General features: G+C 36.4%; 1 protein-coding gene across 1 annotated transcript in view; it reads left to right on the forward strand.

Annotated features, from left to right (window-relative positions):
- Positions 1-17,273, forward strand: part of PKP2 (plakophilin 2) — a 124,723-nt gene that overhangs the window by 92,795 nt on the left and 14,655 nt on the right. Inside the window, exons 8-10 of the mRNA XM_027844445.1 lie at positions 2,866-3,030; positions 5,110-5,283; positions 9,304-9,457. Of these exons, the coding sequence (XP_027700246.1) occupies positions 2,866-3,030; positions 5,110-5,283; positions 9,304-9,457 (493 nt within the window). The remainder of the gene's footprint in view (positions 1-2,865; positions 3,031-5,109; positions 5,284-9,303; positions 9,458-17,273) is intronic.

Genomic DNA, 17,273 nt, shown 5'->3' on the forward strand with positions numbered 1-17,273 from the left:
GTGTGTGTGTGTGTGTGTGTGTGTGTGTGTGTGTGTGTGTGTGTGTGTGTAATCCTAACAACATCCCTGCAAGATGTGTAGGGAAATTGTTATTACCTCAACTTTTTCAAATTACTGAGGCTGAGAGTTGAAATCACACAGTAGCTGAGCCCAGAATAGGACCATGATCTGCTGGCTTCTAATCTACTGCTCTTTCCACTTAATTTTGTATTATATGTTATTTAAATATATCAGTCATGTATCCTCAGCTTTTACAGACTCATGAAATATGGTTGTTTCTAAACTTTTAAGAACTTAATAGGAATTTTGGTGATGAGAAGACATTTTGTTTAAAATGTGACTTTTAGGCTTCCGGGGTTGGAGGGGGAGGCTGCGATGACCCCAGGAGCCGAGGCTGAGGCTGAAGGCTCAGAGGAGGTAGCAACAATGGGTGCGTACCTGCCTCAGCGCTACTTGTGGGAAGTAGAGGTGGAGCCCGACCTGCTGCACATGCCCACCTTTCCCCTGGATTATGGCTTCCAAGGACACAAGGAGCGAGTGATGGCGGTCACGCAGCAGGCAATGAATGATGCGCAGCTGCTACTGCAGCAGTGGGATTACTGCACGCGCTGTCTCATCGGACTACCTAAGTGTAAGCGGGGCTGCTTTCCCAACATCCTGGCCTGCGGCCGTAAGCAGCACGTCTGGGACCTCTGTGAGCACCAGCACTACGTAGGCCAACTGAAAGAGCTTGAGTGGAAAGGCATCTGCTGGCACGACAGAAGCAGTGGACGGAGAGTGAAGCTTCAGAGCCGAAATAGCCACAATTATACTCAAACCCCAGCTCTATCCCCGTAACCATGTACCAGCTGGATAAATAAAGACTGTTTTGACCTTCAGAAAAAAAAAGTAACTTTTACATTTCCCCATCTATTATATACCAGAGCTAATCAACTAAATATCCTTCTCCCTTCTCCCACCTTTCTGTAGAGGTTGATGTATATTTTTATTTATACCCAAGAAAACAGTATTAATATGCTGTCCTAGATATTGAAAGACATTTCTCTTTATGACCCTCCATTTTTTCCAATGCACTCAACCTATGTAGAGAGGCCAAAAATCTTCTCAAGAGATTTCCATGTTGGCCAATTTTGTTATTCTTTCCCTTCCCCAAATACTCCTTCCTTTCCTCCAGATTACAGAATCCCTGAGTTCCTTCAAAGTACAGTTATATGAGATCTTTCCTTATTCCCAAAGTTGCTAGCACTTTCTCTTCCTTGAAATTATTTTATATTACAGTAAATTCTCAACATTTGCACATTTAATTTTTACAACTTCAAGCATTTGTGTGATTTTATTAGTAACCTCATTTTTGCTTTTGCATTGGCAACCATGCACATTCATGGCTATGTGCAATAGAGAAAAAAATGAGGGGTATGATGCATGAAAGTTTGTAAAACAGCTGATGTCCTATTAGGGTAGCTTGGCATAATCAACTAGGGGGCTAGAGACATTGAGGCTGCCAATTACATCATTGATCATAGCCTCAAGGTTAAACATCACCTCGTTTCTGCTATGCTCCCATACTCTAAGACCCTTAAGGATCTCAAATAGGACAATATCCTTCATGATCTCTAATGCCATCCATCATCCATGAAGGACAGAGTATCAGAGGTGATGTCAAGACTTCACCAGTCTCAGCATCTTCTGATAGCAGTGACTCAAATCCCAGCAACCTCTCCCTTGGTTTTCAAAGGGCAGACAATATAGAGAAGTTTACAGCAGTATAGTATATGGTACAATGCCCTGATATTGCCATCTGACACAGTAGAAGGTAAGATTCAGGTTAAAAATGTTTTAGTTTTAAGGATTTTATTGGCTGTACTATATTTATGGATTTTCGTGTGTTATGAAAAGTGAATATTGTCTGAAATCAATGTTTTCTTATTGAGATGTTAGCACAAAAGGTCACAGACAGAATTCTAGGGAAATACTAGTGGAAAAATGTTCTGCATATTACCAGTTTTATTTTGTGTACTGCGTTTTATGGGTTATTTCATGATTACTGTGTTAGTAAAAGTCATGTTATCAGAATTAATGTTTAATATATGCAAAAAAGTGTATTTTCAGCAATTTCTAGCAAAAATATACAGTTTTTAGTGGTCATGAGAACCCATTTCCCATAGGTTCAATGTATCAAAATTCACAGTTTTTACTTTAATGCCATTTCTGGAAATGTTATGCCTGCAAGGTTGAGAAATGATTGTAGTTTGTATGTACTTTCTTCCCCTAATCTGCAGTAGAATGTAACCTCCCATTTGGTTAAGAACTCTTTCATTTTTGTCTTGTTATATACCAATACAGTTTTTGCATGTAGTAAATAAATATTTGTTTAATTAATTGAATTTGTAAACTGTCAAAGCTTATACTTATGTGACATGACCTTCAGAATCTTAGGGTTATCTCCATGCCATGGCGAGGCATCAGAATAGAACTTTAGTGAAGGATAGGCAAAACGATGGGAATGATCATTCTTTCACTTCTTGCTCCATTTAGTTTTAGTAAAGTGCTTGGTAAAACTTAAAGCACTGTTGGAGGGAAAAAAGAAAACCCTATTCCTTCTTCTCCCCCACACAAGGTTGATAGTTCATAAGTTACTATTTTATAAAGGGTTGAGCTATAAAATTTCATCATAAAATTACAGGAAGTTCTCCTCAAACAATCAGATCCAAGGACCCACACAAATTTTATGACTTTACAACTGATGAGATATATAGTCTATATGCATAACGCACATACATACACACACACACACACACGCACACATACATATATACATACACATGTGTGTCAGGTATACTCACCATTCATTTTCTCTTTTCTTAGGCTACTGAGAACTGTGTATGCATTCTTCATAACCTATCCTACCAACTGGAGGCAGAACTCCCAGAAAAATATTCACAGAGTAACTACATTCAAAACAGGAATATCCAGACTACCAATAACAAAAGTATTGGGTGCTTTGGAAGTCGAAGCAGGAAAGTGAAAGAGGTATATTGGGATATGTTTTCATAACATGCTTTTATATAATGTATGTTTCTAAACCCTCTCCCCCTCACTTGCAGGCTAGAGGAAAACAATAAAATTAAGTTTGCACACTTTTGACAGTAACCCGCCCCGATATGTGGAGAATTACTATAAAGTCTCCAAATGAATTCTTTTACTCCAAAGTTACCTCCAAACTTTACTGGCTTCATCAGTCATATAGTCAGACTTGAGAAGGTGTTGTCAGTGCCTTGATTCTGGATTCTGAATGCTTTTCGTAAATAGGAATTTTATTCAAAGAAACCTAGGAAAATCAATAATATTTGAACATAGAATGGTCATATCACAGAGGTTTAGCTTCCTCACGTGGAAGAAGCCTCAGGTTACCTAGCTGGCTCAACTATTCCCTGAGATAAATAAAATAGCTAAAAACTGTTTAATGGTGGACTTGAGGGGAAAAAAGAGTCAAAATTGACCAGAATTTTAATCCTTATTTTAGAGGATGTAATGTCTTTGATGAATTATCTAGTTTGCCAAAATGCTGCTTTTCAGCTAGGTGGTACAGTGGATGGAGCACTGGCCCTGGACTCAGGAGGACCTGAATTCAAATCTGGACTCAGATACTTGATACTTACTAGCTGTGTGATCCTGGGCAAGTCACTTAACCCCATTGCCTAACTAAAAAAAAAAAAGGAAGACAAGAAAGAAAAAATTTGGGGGCAGTTAGGTGGCACAGTAGATAGAGCACTGGCCCTGAAGTCAGGAGGACCTGAGTTCAAATCCAGCCTCAGACCAAACACTTGACACTAACTGTGTGACCCTGGGCAAGTCACTTAACCCCAATTGCCTAAAAATAAAAAAATAAATAAAATAAAAAAAAAATAAATCAAAATGTTGCTTCTCAGTTCTCTTAACCTCTTAAGTATTAATGAAAATCTTTTAAATTAAGAAGACTGATTTTGACAAGTCCAAAATCAAAATAACCTAGAAGATTACACAAACAATACAATGTTGACATGAAAGGTAACAGAATATGACCTTTCCTCCTAGTTAGAATTTTTTTTGTTTTTGTTTTGTTTGTTTTTTTGCTTTTTGGTGAGACAATCGGAGTTAAGGACTTGCCCAGGGTCACACAGTTAGTGTCAAATGTCTGAGGCTGGATTTTGAACTCAGATCCTCCTGATTCCAAGGCCAGAGCTCTATCCACTATGCCATCTCGCTGCCCCACCTAGTTATAATTTTTCAGACAGCAGTGATCTAAGACTTATGATAATGCAGCAAATGTAATGATATACAAGGAAGTATATAACATCTAGGTTTTTTTTATAACTTTATAAGACACATAGCTCACCTTTGATAGGCAGCATGGTATAGTAGAAAAAGGACTAGATTTGGAATACAAAACCTATGTTCAAATCTTGGCTATAAATAACTTTTAAGATTCCCTACCACTCTAAATCTGTGATCCTATTTTCTTGAAATAGAGTCTTCTGTTATCATTTTTGTAGATGATTTTAGTTGGAGATTTATTAACATCATAAGAACCAATTCCAGGCCATCCTCTTCTTGCTTTCTGGTATTCCTAGAGTGTATCCCATAGGGAAGAAGTTGAAAAGGAAGTAGAATTATGGAGAAGAAAATTGAGTTGAAGCATAGGGGTGTGCTGAAGTCAGCTCAAATTGGATGAGTAGAGCTTATTGTTAAATTTTCATTGTTAGCATTTACAACTCAGAAATGGCCAAATGCTCTAAAATTGTCTTGATTTATTGTTTTGCTGATTTTCTAGACATAAGGAAGCGATGGGGAAATGAAAGCAAATCAGATCAAACTTAAAAGTGTGTCATATGGGTGTGGGTAGGGGTGGGTGGGAAAGCCAGTTGTTAAATATTTACCAGCACACTCCTGGGAAATGGAACCATTCATGTTATTTTAATTTACTTCTACCATATGCCCTGCTTCTCAGCTCTCTTTTTTTTCTACTATTCTATTTTAGACAATTGTTCCAATGTATTATGGTTTGAACAGGGAATTGTAAAAGTGATTGCAATACATTAATTCTACAATCTGATACGTTTACATGACTAGCAATACCAAGACATCCCACTGCCAGAGGAAAAGAGTAATCCGAAGGGTGTGGAATGGCTGTGGCACTCCATTGTGATAAGAATGTATCTATCTTTGATAGCCAAAAGTATGAGAAACTACACACAAGAAGCATCTTTGGGAGCTCTCCAGAATCTCACAGCAGGAAATGGACCGGTAAAGCTTATTCCTATTTTAATGCTTTTTTAAGAGATAAAGTAAAATTCATTAGGCCCAAAGATGGGCAATGACAGTAAGTTAGAAATGTGCCCGCTGCCATTCCAGGAGGAATCACAAGAAACTATTACTTAGTAGTTTTCCAGGACATGCACCTTCTGTTCCCAAGGTGCATCAGATTACAAAGGAGTGACTCATATAGTGTCAGATTGTAGAGAAAGAAACCACGTGCTAGCACTTATTCACAGAAATCTGACTATAAAATTTCAACTATTCTTCTGTCCTCTCTCGTGGATTGAAGGTACATTTTGTAAACACTTCTTTTGGGTCACCAAAAGTGTACTAACCCCTCTGAAAAAAATTAGGTTTCTGTTCTGAGACTTTACCTCAGGTAAATCAGTATGGGCTCCTGTCTATATTGTAAAACTTCCTTGCTGGAATAATTTAGATAACAAGTATTAAAAGGTATGATCCCTGCCAGAAGCTCTTTAGCTCAGCACAATGTAAATAAGGATTAGGTAAATAACTTATAGAAATTAACTTATAAATTTTAATTGTGACCATTAAACTATCTTAGAGTATGAAAACAAGACAAATTTTTGAGAAAATACAGTTTATCAATTGTTCATTCTACTGGAGAACAATGTTGTGTATAATTTGAAATTGTTCATTCAAAACTATTTCATGATTGGCTTTGGCATGAATGTTAACATTTTTTTTGGTATGATTCTATTTGTACTAAACTGTAGTTTAGTGCTCTGAAAGAAATAAAATGTTAAAAAAAAAAAAATCCCTTATCACATCTAATCACTATGAAGCAAACTCAACCAAAACTCCAACCCTTTGATTCACTTGTGTTTCAAATAAAGTAAATTTGTATATACCTATGGATGCTATGTATGCATTTGTTAATCACAGAAGCCTCAGACATCTCTATTTAATCAATCCAAAGTTAGTGAATGTAAGTCCTTAAGCACTTTGAAAGGATCAAAGGAACATTGAAAAGTCATTAGATAAAAACACTTGATGCCCCAAGGATTGGTGGAAGAAGATCAAATCACAACTTTTGGCCAAAAACAGCAAGATAATTTTGGGCCAGTTGATCAAGTGAAAGGAGATTATAAATTCTGCATCTGAGAATTCTAGACTATTGAGAGGAGATTAGAGGACTTCCCTCTTTTTCTTCTTCCCCTTCCATTGACCATATTAGAATAGTAGAAGACAATGCATCCAGCTTGAAGGAGAGAAATACATACCTAGGACAAAAATGTTCTTAGTCTCCTGAAAAAAAGTACCTAAGTATACAGAGATTGAATGGACCAGGTTATAACTTTCTGATCTTCAAAAGGTCAGAAGACCTGGAGATTCTGTTAGCATCATTAACAGTGTCTCCCTGAGCCAATGGCCACATCTCCAGAGTAACAGTGTCTAGCAGTAGTCTTTACATTGGAAATTCAAACACAGACTGGGGACATACTAGTCACACTGAGGAAAGGCAACTTCAGGACTCTAAAGGCAATAATACTTAGTAGAGAGCCTACCCTAAGAGAACTTCTTAAGGATTCCTTGAATACAAAAAAGAACTTCCAGTAACTAGGAGTTGCGAGATATCCCTTTGCCATATTGGTTTCCTACACATGTTTCTTGAGACCATTTTACTATAAGTTTGAACCACCAGGGACCTGGTGTGTGCCCAGGAAGAGTCTGCTCCTGGTTGTGGGGATGTTTCTGTAACAACTGTCTTCCCTATACCTGCTAAGTAAATAACCTTTCTAAAATGTAAATTACCACTGTCTTATAATCAGTGGGAAGCACAACACAAGCTATGTGGGAATTCATGTGTGACAGTTAAAGAAAATCCCACAAATCCAAAAGGTTACTGCTAGGTGGCACATGAATACAACACTGAGCCTGGAGTTAGGAAGATCTGAGTTCAAATCTGGCCTCAGACACTTACTGGCTGTGTGACCCTGAGCAAGTTACTTAACCCTGTTTGCCTCAGTTTCCTCATCTGTAAAATAAGCTGGACAAGGCAACAACAAACTACTCCAATATCTTTGCCAAGAAAACCCCAAATGGGTCAAGAAGAGTCAGACATGACTGAAACAACTGAATAACAATAAATCTGGAATCTTTAAGGGAGTTAAGTAGTAGTGAGCCACCCTCAGGAGACTGTGAGGAACTTCTAAGTATAAATGAAAGTTAGGAAAGTGGTCTCAGATAGACCACTATACATTAATTTACATTCACTATACATTATAAGTCACTGTAAATTAATATCTCTCTCTCTTTTTTTTTTGGAGGGCTAGGCAATGGGGTTAAGTGACTTGCCCAGGGTCACACAGCTATTAAGTGTTATGTGTCTGAGGCCGGATTTGAACTGAATCCAGGACTGGTGCTCTATCCACTGCATCACCTAGCTGCCCCTCATTAATCTCTTAAAATATTATTTCCCTATATAATTTCTACACATTATCCATGCTTACTTGCTGAGCCTCATGAAAGTCTTCCATACTCATTTTAAATCATGTGATCTATCCCTTTCACTTAGTGCCTGACTTTAAACTAATTCAAATAGCTTTTAAACTCATTATGTTACTCAGACAAGTTCAGTTTCAGCTCACTTAGGGATTGAGAATATTCTGATCTAAGGCCTTCTTGGGGAGTTCAGACTGATCTAAGGATCATCCCTCCTTCTCTGTACAGGAGAGTGACATGGTCAGTTTAAGTTTTCAATGTCCTCTCCATCTAGTCTATCCCGGAGGATACAGATGATCCTGGGAATCTCAGATGTAATTTTTTTTTTTTTGGCTAGGCAATGGGATTAAGTGACTTGCCCATGGTCACACAGCTAGTAAGTATTATGTGTCTGAGGCCAGATTTGAACTCAGGTCCTCCTGAATCCAGGGTTGGTGCTCTATCTACTGTGCCACTTAGCTGCCCCAACTCTCAGATCTAATATTGATCCGAACCTCTAGGAAGTCTCCCAAAAGGGTCCAAGACTTCTTGGGGAAAAGAATGCCCAATGTCCCTTTACTTTGCCTGAGCTTCTAGAGCTAGATAATGGAACAGTCTTGCCATTTTTAGTGAGCTAATCTGTTCTTTTATTTATTCACGCCCAAAAAGGAGAATCCAAGAAAGAATATTCTTATAAGTGCCTTTGGTATCCATCTGAAATTTTCCTAGATTTTGTGTTTTAAAGAAGAAAACCTCCACACTTTAACTATTTGATTTCCTTGGATTTTCCTTCAGTGAAATAAAATTTGCATCTAATAGTTCTCTTAAATCAGCAGCTTTCATACCTTAGCTGTGATCAGATGTGGTAGTTAGCAATTCCAATCACATAGCAATGAAATGAATCTACAATTCACCTTTTAGAAAAAATGAAGTTAAGTCTAGCAGAAAAGGAGAGACATCAGACTTTAGGACACAAGGCCTTATGGGGAAGAGATGTCAAGATAATGACCTACAGGAAGAGGGCTTGGACACTTGGACACTGCCCCTAGGGACAACTGGGAGGCCACTACCAAGGAATGGAGTAGTATGTGAAGAAGTGTTTATCAGAAAGGAAGTAAATAACTAAATATTTTAAATAATTATCCTTCGTAACATTGATATTTTCAGTTTCTACCTGTTAAAGGAGTACAAATGTTTTCAGTCCTTTTAAATATCAATGTCCCTTGTCAAAGCAGCAATCAATCCAAGGTATCTGTGACTCTGATATCTAGCTTAGGGTTACAAGTTATCTCAGCCTATATCAGAAACCATTTTCTAAAAGGGTCAGTATCTATTCCAGAGCAAATGATTTTAAATTGACATTTAAACTGGAGAAAAATTTTTTTTAATTTTTAAGGGTTTTTTTAAAAAATGGATTAAGTAGTTACATGATAATTATTGACATAAAGTTAGTTTTTAAAACATTCTACTCAACTTCAAGTCATCAAAAAGTCTAGATATTGCCTTGTCTTCCTAAGAACTAAATGCTACCCAGAACACTGATAGCATATGCCTTGTATATAGGTGCCATCTGCTGTAGCCCAGACTGTTGTCCAAAAGGAAAATGGCCTTCAGCACATAAGAAAGATGCTACATGTGAGTGATTTAAGTGTAAAAAAGACTGCAATCTCACTGCTGAGAAACTTGTCTCGGAACTTGTCTCTGCAGAATGAAATTGGTGAGTTTTTTCCAAAATGTTTTTAAGTGTTTATTTGTGGTGTATTCAAAACCCCAATTATTGTGAAAATAATGCAAGAAAAGGAAACAGAAAAATATGTATTAATTGAATAATGTAGAATATGATGTTTTTTGCACTTAGGATTTTAGATTGTTGGGATTCATTAGAATTTAAATGAAATTTCCTTTTTTTAAAGTGTCAACAATTGTTTTAAAGTGAGCACAGAAGGAAGAGTTAGAAAGTGCTTCATAATAACTTCAGTGGACCTATGGTTTCTTCATCATGGATACTTTCTTTATATTACAAGTAGCAATTGGCCTATGTCATATTATCTCACACAGTTTTTGTCCATGTTTTCTGTAAATCCTTCACTGAAAATCCACCCATTATGCTGCAAACCTTTCTTTAGTTCTTTCAGTATTTCATGGTTACCAAAATAACACTGGACAACATTTGTTGTTCCTTACGCTCAGTATATGACCAGATCCCATTCTTAACCATGCTTTTTAGCATTCTCAATGACAAGTTCATCATTAGTGATGTGTTTATATTCAACAAGTTAATTTTTTTTCCTGCACGCCACTAGTTCTTTATTCCAGTTTGATTTTATCACATACACCATTTAACAGGTTTCCATTGTCCTTTGAGTCATATATAATTTCCATTTTCCTTTGGGTAGTCTGAAATTGTGTATCTAATGAAATTGTGATGTTCCATAGTTTATAGCTACATAGTTTCAACAGCAGAATGAATACTGTTGTTAAAAAAAGGATGGTTTCTGAGGCAGCGAGCGTCTTAGAATCATGGATATTATTGTGCAATTCCCCTAACGCAATCCAGCCTCATGTATTCTTCCTTTTCAGATCTAGACTCTTATTTACTATTGTTCTGTGATAGCTGTCTAGGGCATATGCGTTCACGGACAGACTCAGTAACCTGTTCACCTGCCTGCCTGCCTGCCTACCTACCATAATTGAGACAAAATCCACTCTTCATTCGCATGGTTTTTCCTATGTAGATCAGTAGGTTAGTCTCAATTTAGTGACAGTTGATTTTATTGAGAAGGCCCTCTAGCATTCTAGGAATAGATTATAATGAACGTCATCCATAATGAGACACAGCTAGGGAATCTCTTCATCATCAACTGTTCTATTTAGACTCCGCAGGTTAATCTTTCGAGGCACTGACCAACCTCTTTGGTGAGCATATGTCTCTCCATGCTGACTTTGATACTTTCCTTAGCTCTTATTCATCTTCAGTGGATTGTTGAACGAAGATAAATAGTTCATGGTCCCATGTGTCATGGAATCTTATGTCATTGTAACATGTAAATGAAAAACATCTTGTTTGAAGAGAACTTTTCATGGAGCTAAGTGAAACATCATAGGTATTTTCATTTGCATTTCTCTTACTCATAGTACTTGGGGCTAGGTTTTGTCTAGTCATTTATGTTTATAAATTCTTTTGAAAACTGTTTGCTTGACCCAACCAGCAAGATAGCAGATAAGTTGCTTTCTGTGAACCTATTCAATTCTACCAAGAGAAAATGATTAGGCACTAGATATAGATTAATTACAGTTAAATACACAGAAGAGGATGATGGACCCTAACTCCCAGACTCCAACCCCACCCAAGTAAAAAACCTTGTAAATTAACATTGAAGAAGTAGACCTAGAGGTGTACTCAATGCCCTTTCTTCACTAGCATCCACATACCTATGGCAGGGAAAATAGGTTAACTCACAGTCATGCCTGGGACAGGGGACACTAAGACAGCTACATTGACTCTTGACTAAACACACCAGGTTACATAAAAATGAGGAGATACTGATTCTTCCCAATCCTGTGAAGGAAAGGAGGAGAGCAAAAGAGGAATCCTTGTGACTTGATGCTTCTACTTGGGTAAGGACTCCCCACAGCTTCAGTGACTCTACCTGAAGATCTACCAATCTCCCCATCTAACCAGAAAAAAATCTACAATTGCTCATTCTGCCTAGCCACATGAAACAAAAGATAAGAAAAGAGGGAGGGATTGGGGAGGCTGGAAATGTGTCAACATCAGGCATCAAGCCTCCAGCAGCCAAATCTCCCCACGCTTCAGCAAAGTCTATCTGAGCCGGCCACCCCCAGGGGCCAGACCCCTCCCCCCCAAACCGAGAGCTTTAATGAAGTCCTGGGAAATGCAGAAATACTTCATTTGGCCTCAGTACACACTAACCACTAAAACTAGGACCCCAGCTCAGCACCAGGTAAGCTACCAGACCCCTACAGCCTCCATCTGCCAGCACCTGAGGTCCTAGTACACAAAGCCAGAAACCACGCCTCTGCCCCCAGCACAAGAAGTTTGTGTCAGTGCCCCAGAAGCAGAGTTCCACTTTAAAAGCCAGGAAACAGGCAAATTAGAATTGGGTAAGTGGAAGCTAATGAGACGTCAAGAATCAAACAAAATCAAAAGAATGAAAAAATAGAAGAAAATGTAAAATACCTCAGTGGAAAAATAACTGACCTGGAAAACAGATCCAGGAGAGATAATTTAAGAATTATTGGTCTACCTGAAAGCCATGATCAAATAAAGAACTTGAACAGTGTCTTTCAAGAAATCACCAAGGAAAACTTCCCTGAAACAGAGGGTAAAATAGTCATTGAAAGAATCCACCGGTCACCTCCTGAAAGAGATCCCAAATTAAAAAGACCAAGGAATATTGTAGCCAAATCGTAGAATTATCAGGTCAAGGAGAAAATATTGTAAGGAGGCAGAAAGAAACAATTTAAATATCATGGAACCACAGTCAGGATTAAGCAAGACCTTGCAGATTCTGCATTAAAAGATCAGAGGACTTGCAATATGATACAAGGCAAAGGAGCTTGGACTACAACTACCCAGTGAAATTGAGCATAATCTGTCCGGGGAGGAGATGGATATTCAGTGAAGTAGGGGACTTCCAAACCCTCCTGATAAAAAAACCAGAGCTCAATGGAAAATTTGATCTTCAAATACAAGACTCAAGAGAGGTATAAAAAGGTAAATGAGAAAGAGAAAAAAAAACAAAACATGTTAATCAATAAGGGCAAACTGTTTACATCCCTACATGGGAAGATGATACTTGTAACTCTGTGAGAACTGTATCTTTATTACAACATTTAGAAGGGGTACACATGCTCAGAGAGCATGGGTATAAGTTGACATTGATGGGATGATAAAAAAAATCTAATTAAGTGGTGAAAAAGAAGAGGAGGAGAGGAGGAGGCAGAAAAAGGTAAATTACATCCCATTACAGTAGAGGGAAAGAAGGGAGGGAGATAAGCATTGTTTGTATGAATATGTCATACAATATATTAATGTATGATATCATGTTATATTTATTATATCAATATCATGTTATATGTGCATATAATATGATATCATAAATATATCATAACATGTATAATAATATAATAATCATAACTGTAAATGGGATGGACTCTCCCATGGAAACAAATAGCAGAATGGATTAAAAACCATAATCCTACAATATGTTGTTTACAAGAAACATATTTTAAACAGGGATACACACAGGGTAAATGTAAAAGGCTGAAGTAGAATATATTATGCTTCAGCTGAATTTTAAAAAAGCAGGGGTAGCATTCCTGATCTCACACAAAGCAGAAGCAAAAATAGATCTTATTTAAAGAGATAATGAAGGAAACTACATCCTGCTAAAAGGCACCATAGACAATGAAGTAATATCATTACTAAACATATATGCACCAAGTGGCATAGCATTCAAATTCTTCGAAGAGAAGTTCAGGTCTAGTGGGAGACCTCAACCTCCTCCTCTCTGAACTAGATAAATCTAACCACAAAATAAACAAGAAAGAAGTAAAGGAGGTGAATAGAATTTTAGAAAAATTAGATATGGTAAACCTCTGGAGAAAACTGAATGGGGGATAGAAAGGAATATACTTTTTTTCTCAGAGGTACATGGCACCTACACAAAAAATGTACTAGGGCATAAAACCTCACAATCCAATGCAGAAAGGCAGAAATATTAAATGCATCCTTTTCAGATCATGATGCAATCAAAATTATATGTAATAAAGGGCCATGGAAAGATAGACAAAAAATTAATTGGAAACTAAATAATCTAATCCTCAAGAATGAGTGGGTCAAACAACAAATCATAGAAACAATCAATTACTTCATCAAAAAGAATGACAATAATGAGACAACATACCAAAACTTATGGAATGTAGCAAAAGAGGTTCTTAGGGGAAGTTTTATATTTCTCAATGCTTACATGAATAAAATAGAGAAAGAGGAGATCAATGAATTGAGCATGGAACTAAAAAAGCTAGAAAAAGAACAAATCAGAAATCCTCAATTAAACACCAAATGGGCATAGGTGGAATAGGATGGAGGGAAATACAGTTAGCAACAGTAACTGGAAAAAAAAGTCAGATCTAAATAATTGGAAAAATATTTGTTTTTCATGGTAGGCTGAACTAATATAGTAAAAATGACTACCTAAATTTGCTTATTCAGTGCCATACCAATAAAACTATAAAAAAAAAAAATTAAAGCTAGTTTCTTTGATAAAGGCCTTATTTCTCTAACATATAGAGAACTATGGCAAATTTATAAAAATAAGAGCCATGACCCAATCAAAAGATATAATCAGTTTTCATATGAAGTAATTAAAGCTATCTATAGTTATTTGAAAAAAATGCTTTAAATCACTATTGATTAGAGAAATACAAATTAAAACAACTCTGAGGTGCCACATCACACAGATCAGATTGGCCAACATGACAAAACAGGAAAATGATAAATGTTGGAGAAGATGTGGGAAAATTGGAACACTAATGCATTGTTGGTGGAGTTGTGAACTGATTCAACCATTCTATAAAACAATTTGAAACTATGCCCAAAGGCCTATAAAACCATGCATACCCTTTGATTTAGCAATACCACTACTAGGTCTGTATTCCAAAAGAGACAAAAATCAAAAAGGAAAAGGACCTGTATGTACAAAAATATTTATAGCAACTCTTTTCTGACAGTAAAGAAATAGAAATTGAGGAGATGCCCATCAATTGGGAACAGCTGAAACAAGTTTTGGTATGTAATTATTACGGAATAATACTCTAAGAAATGATGAGCAGGATGCTGTCAGCAAAACCTGGAAAGACTTGAATGGGTTGATGCAAAGTAAAAGGTACTGGGTACAAGGTAACAGCAATATTGTAAGATCATCAGATGAATAACTTAGCTATTCTCACAATACACCAATCCAAGACAACTCTGAAGGACTTAGGAGGAAAAATGCTATCCATCCCCAGACAAATAACTGATGGTATCTGACTACAAATTGAAGCATACTGTTTTTTACTTTATTCTTATTGAGTTTTATTGGTCTATGTTTTCTTTCACAGCATAATAGTATTATCCATAATAGTATGGATATGTTTTGCATGACTACAAATACATAATCTATATGGAATAGTTTACTTTCTTAATGAGGGGGGTTATGGAGAGGGAGGAAAAGAGAGAATTTGGAACTCAAAGTTTTAAAAACAAATGTTAAAAATTGTTTTTACATGTAACTGGGGGAAAATGAAATATTAAATAAATACAAATAAATCTCCTGTTTTATAAACCCAAAGACTCCAGCTTCTGGGATAAGAACTCACTATTTAATGAAAACTGGAAAATAGTATGGGAGAAACTAGACATAGATCAACATCTTACACCATATACTAAGATAAAGTCAAAATTTGTACACAATTTAGAAATAAAGGCTGATACTATAAGCAAATTAGGAGAACAAGAAATAGTTTACCTGTCAGATTTATGGAAAATGGAAGAATTTATGACCAAACAAGAGATAAAGAACACTATGAAATGCAAAATGGATTTTGATTACATTGAATTTAAAAGTTTTTGCACAAACAAAGCTAATGCAACCAAGATTAGAAGGGAAACAGAAAGCTGGGAAACAATTTTTATAGCCAGGGTCTCAGATAAAAACCTCATTTCTGAAATATATAGGGAACTAAGTCAAATTTATAAGAATATAAGTCATTCCCCAACTGCTAAATGGTCAAAGGGTATGAACAGGTGATTTTCAGATGAAGAAATTAAAGCTATCTATAGTCATACGAAAAAATGCTTTAAATCACTATTGATTAGAGAAATGTAAATCAAAACAACTCTGAGGTACCACATCACACCTATTAGATTGGCTAGTAAAATGACAGAAAAGGAAAATGATAAATGTTGGAGAGGATGTAGGGAAATTGGGACACTAATGTAGTATTGGTGGAGTTGTGAACTGATGCAAACCATTCTGGAGAGCAATTTGGAGCTATGCTCAAAGGGCTAAAATTGTGCAAACCCTTTGACCCAGCAATACCACTTCTAGGTCTGTATCCCAAAGAGTTCATAAAAATAGGAAAAGGACCCACATGTATGAAAATATTTATAGCAGCTCTTTTTGTGGTGGCAAAGAATTGGAAATTGAGAGGATGCCCATCAATTGGGGAATGGCTGAGCAAGTTGTGGCATATGAATATAATGGAATACTATTGTGCTATAAGAAATGATGAGCAGGCAGACTCTAGAAAAAACCTGGAAAGATTTGTATTGACTGATGATGAGTGAAGTGAGCAGAACCAGGAGAACATTGTACACAGTACAGCACAGTACCCAGTAATAGCCACATTGTGTGATGACTAACTTTGATAGACTTAGCTCTTCTCAGCAATGGAAGATCTAAGACATCTCCAAAAGTCTCATGATGGAAAATGCTGTCTGCATCCAGAAAATGGAGTCTACATGCGGATCAAAGCATACTATTTGTTCTTTTTTTTTTCTTCTGTTTTATTTTGTTTTTTCTTTCTTGTGGTTCCTCCTATGGGTTCTAATTATTCTTTACAATGTGACTAATGTGAAAATATGTTTAATAGGAATGTATATGTAGAGCCTATATCAGATTGCTTGGTGTATTGGGGAGGGAGGGGGAAAGGAAGGGGAGAAAATTAAAACTTAAAAGTTTATAGAAGTGAATGTTGAAAATTAATTAATAATTAATAATAATAAATTAATAAAAAGTTAAAAAAACTCAAAAGCAATCAATAATTATGTTTAAGAGAGTGATAATTGGTGAATGAACCAAAATTTCTGGGAACTTTTTCATATTTTTTCATCCCATAGCTACTATAGAATGACCCTTGGTTTCCTATATTTGTGTCACTTACTATAATATTTGGATATTACACCTGCACTGCTAATATTTTCCCCATTTTACAATTTGTCTTTTCCTTCTAATTATATTTATTTCATTCATGCAAAAACTTTTTAAAAATTGTTCTGAATCATCCACTTTATCTTTCATGATCTCCTCTATCCCTTGTATGTTTACGAATGCTTCCCATAGCCATATTTGTGAGAAGTAACTGACAATATTTTCTGTCTTTTTTATAAGATGGCCAGGTTGCATATCTATTTTGAGTTCATTTTAGTAGTTGCTTCAAGATGTTAGTCTAATTCTATTTTCTTATAAATTGCCTTCAAGTTTACTCAGAAGTTCTTGGGAAAGCTAGGTGGTGCAAGCGGATAGAGACTGGCCCTGGCATCAGGAGGAACTGAGCTTAAATCCAACCTCAAACATTTCACTCTTCCTAGCTGTGTGACCCTGGGCAAGTCACTTAACCTCAATTGCCTCACCAAAAAAAAAAAAAAGTTCTTGTCAAAAAGGTTATCCTTCTCCCAGTAATTTATGTTTTGCAGTTTATCATATTCTAAAATACTGTTTTCTATTGTTTCTGTTTCTGGCTTA

Source organism: Vombatus ursinus, unplaced genomic scaffold, assembly GCF_900497805.2.
Source record: "Vombatus ursinus unplaced genomic scaffold, bare-nosed wombat genome assembly UNPS02014941.1, whole genome shotgun sequence".
Taxonomy (NCBI): Eukaryota; Metazoa; Chordata; class Mammalia; order Diprotodontia; family Vombatidae; genus Vombatus; species Vombatus ursinus.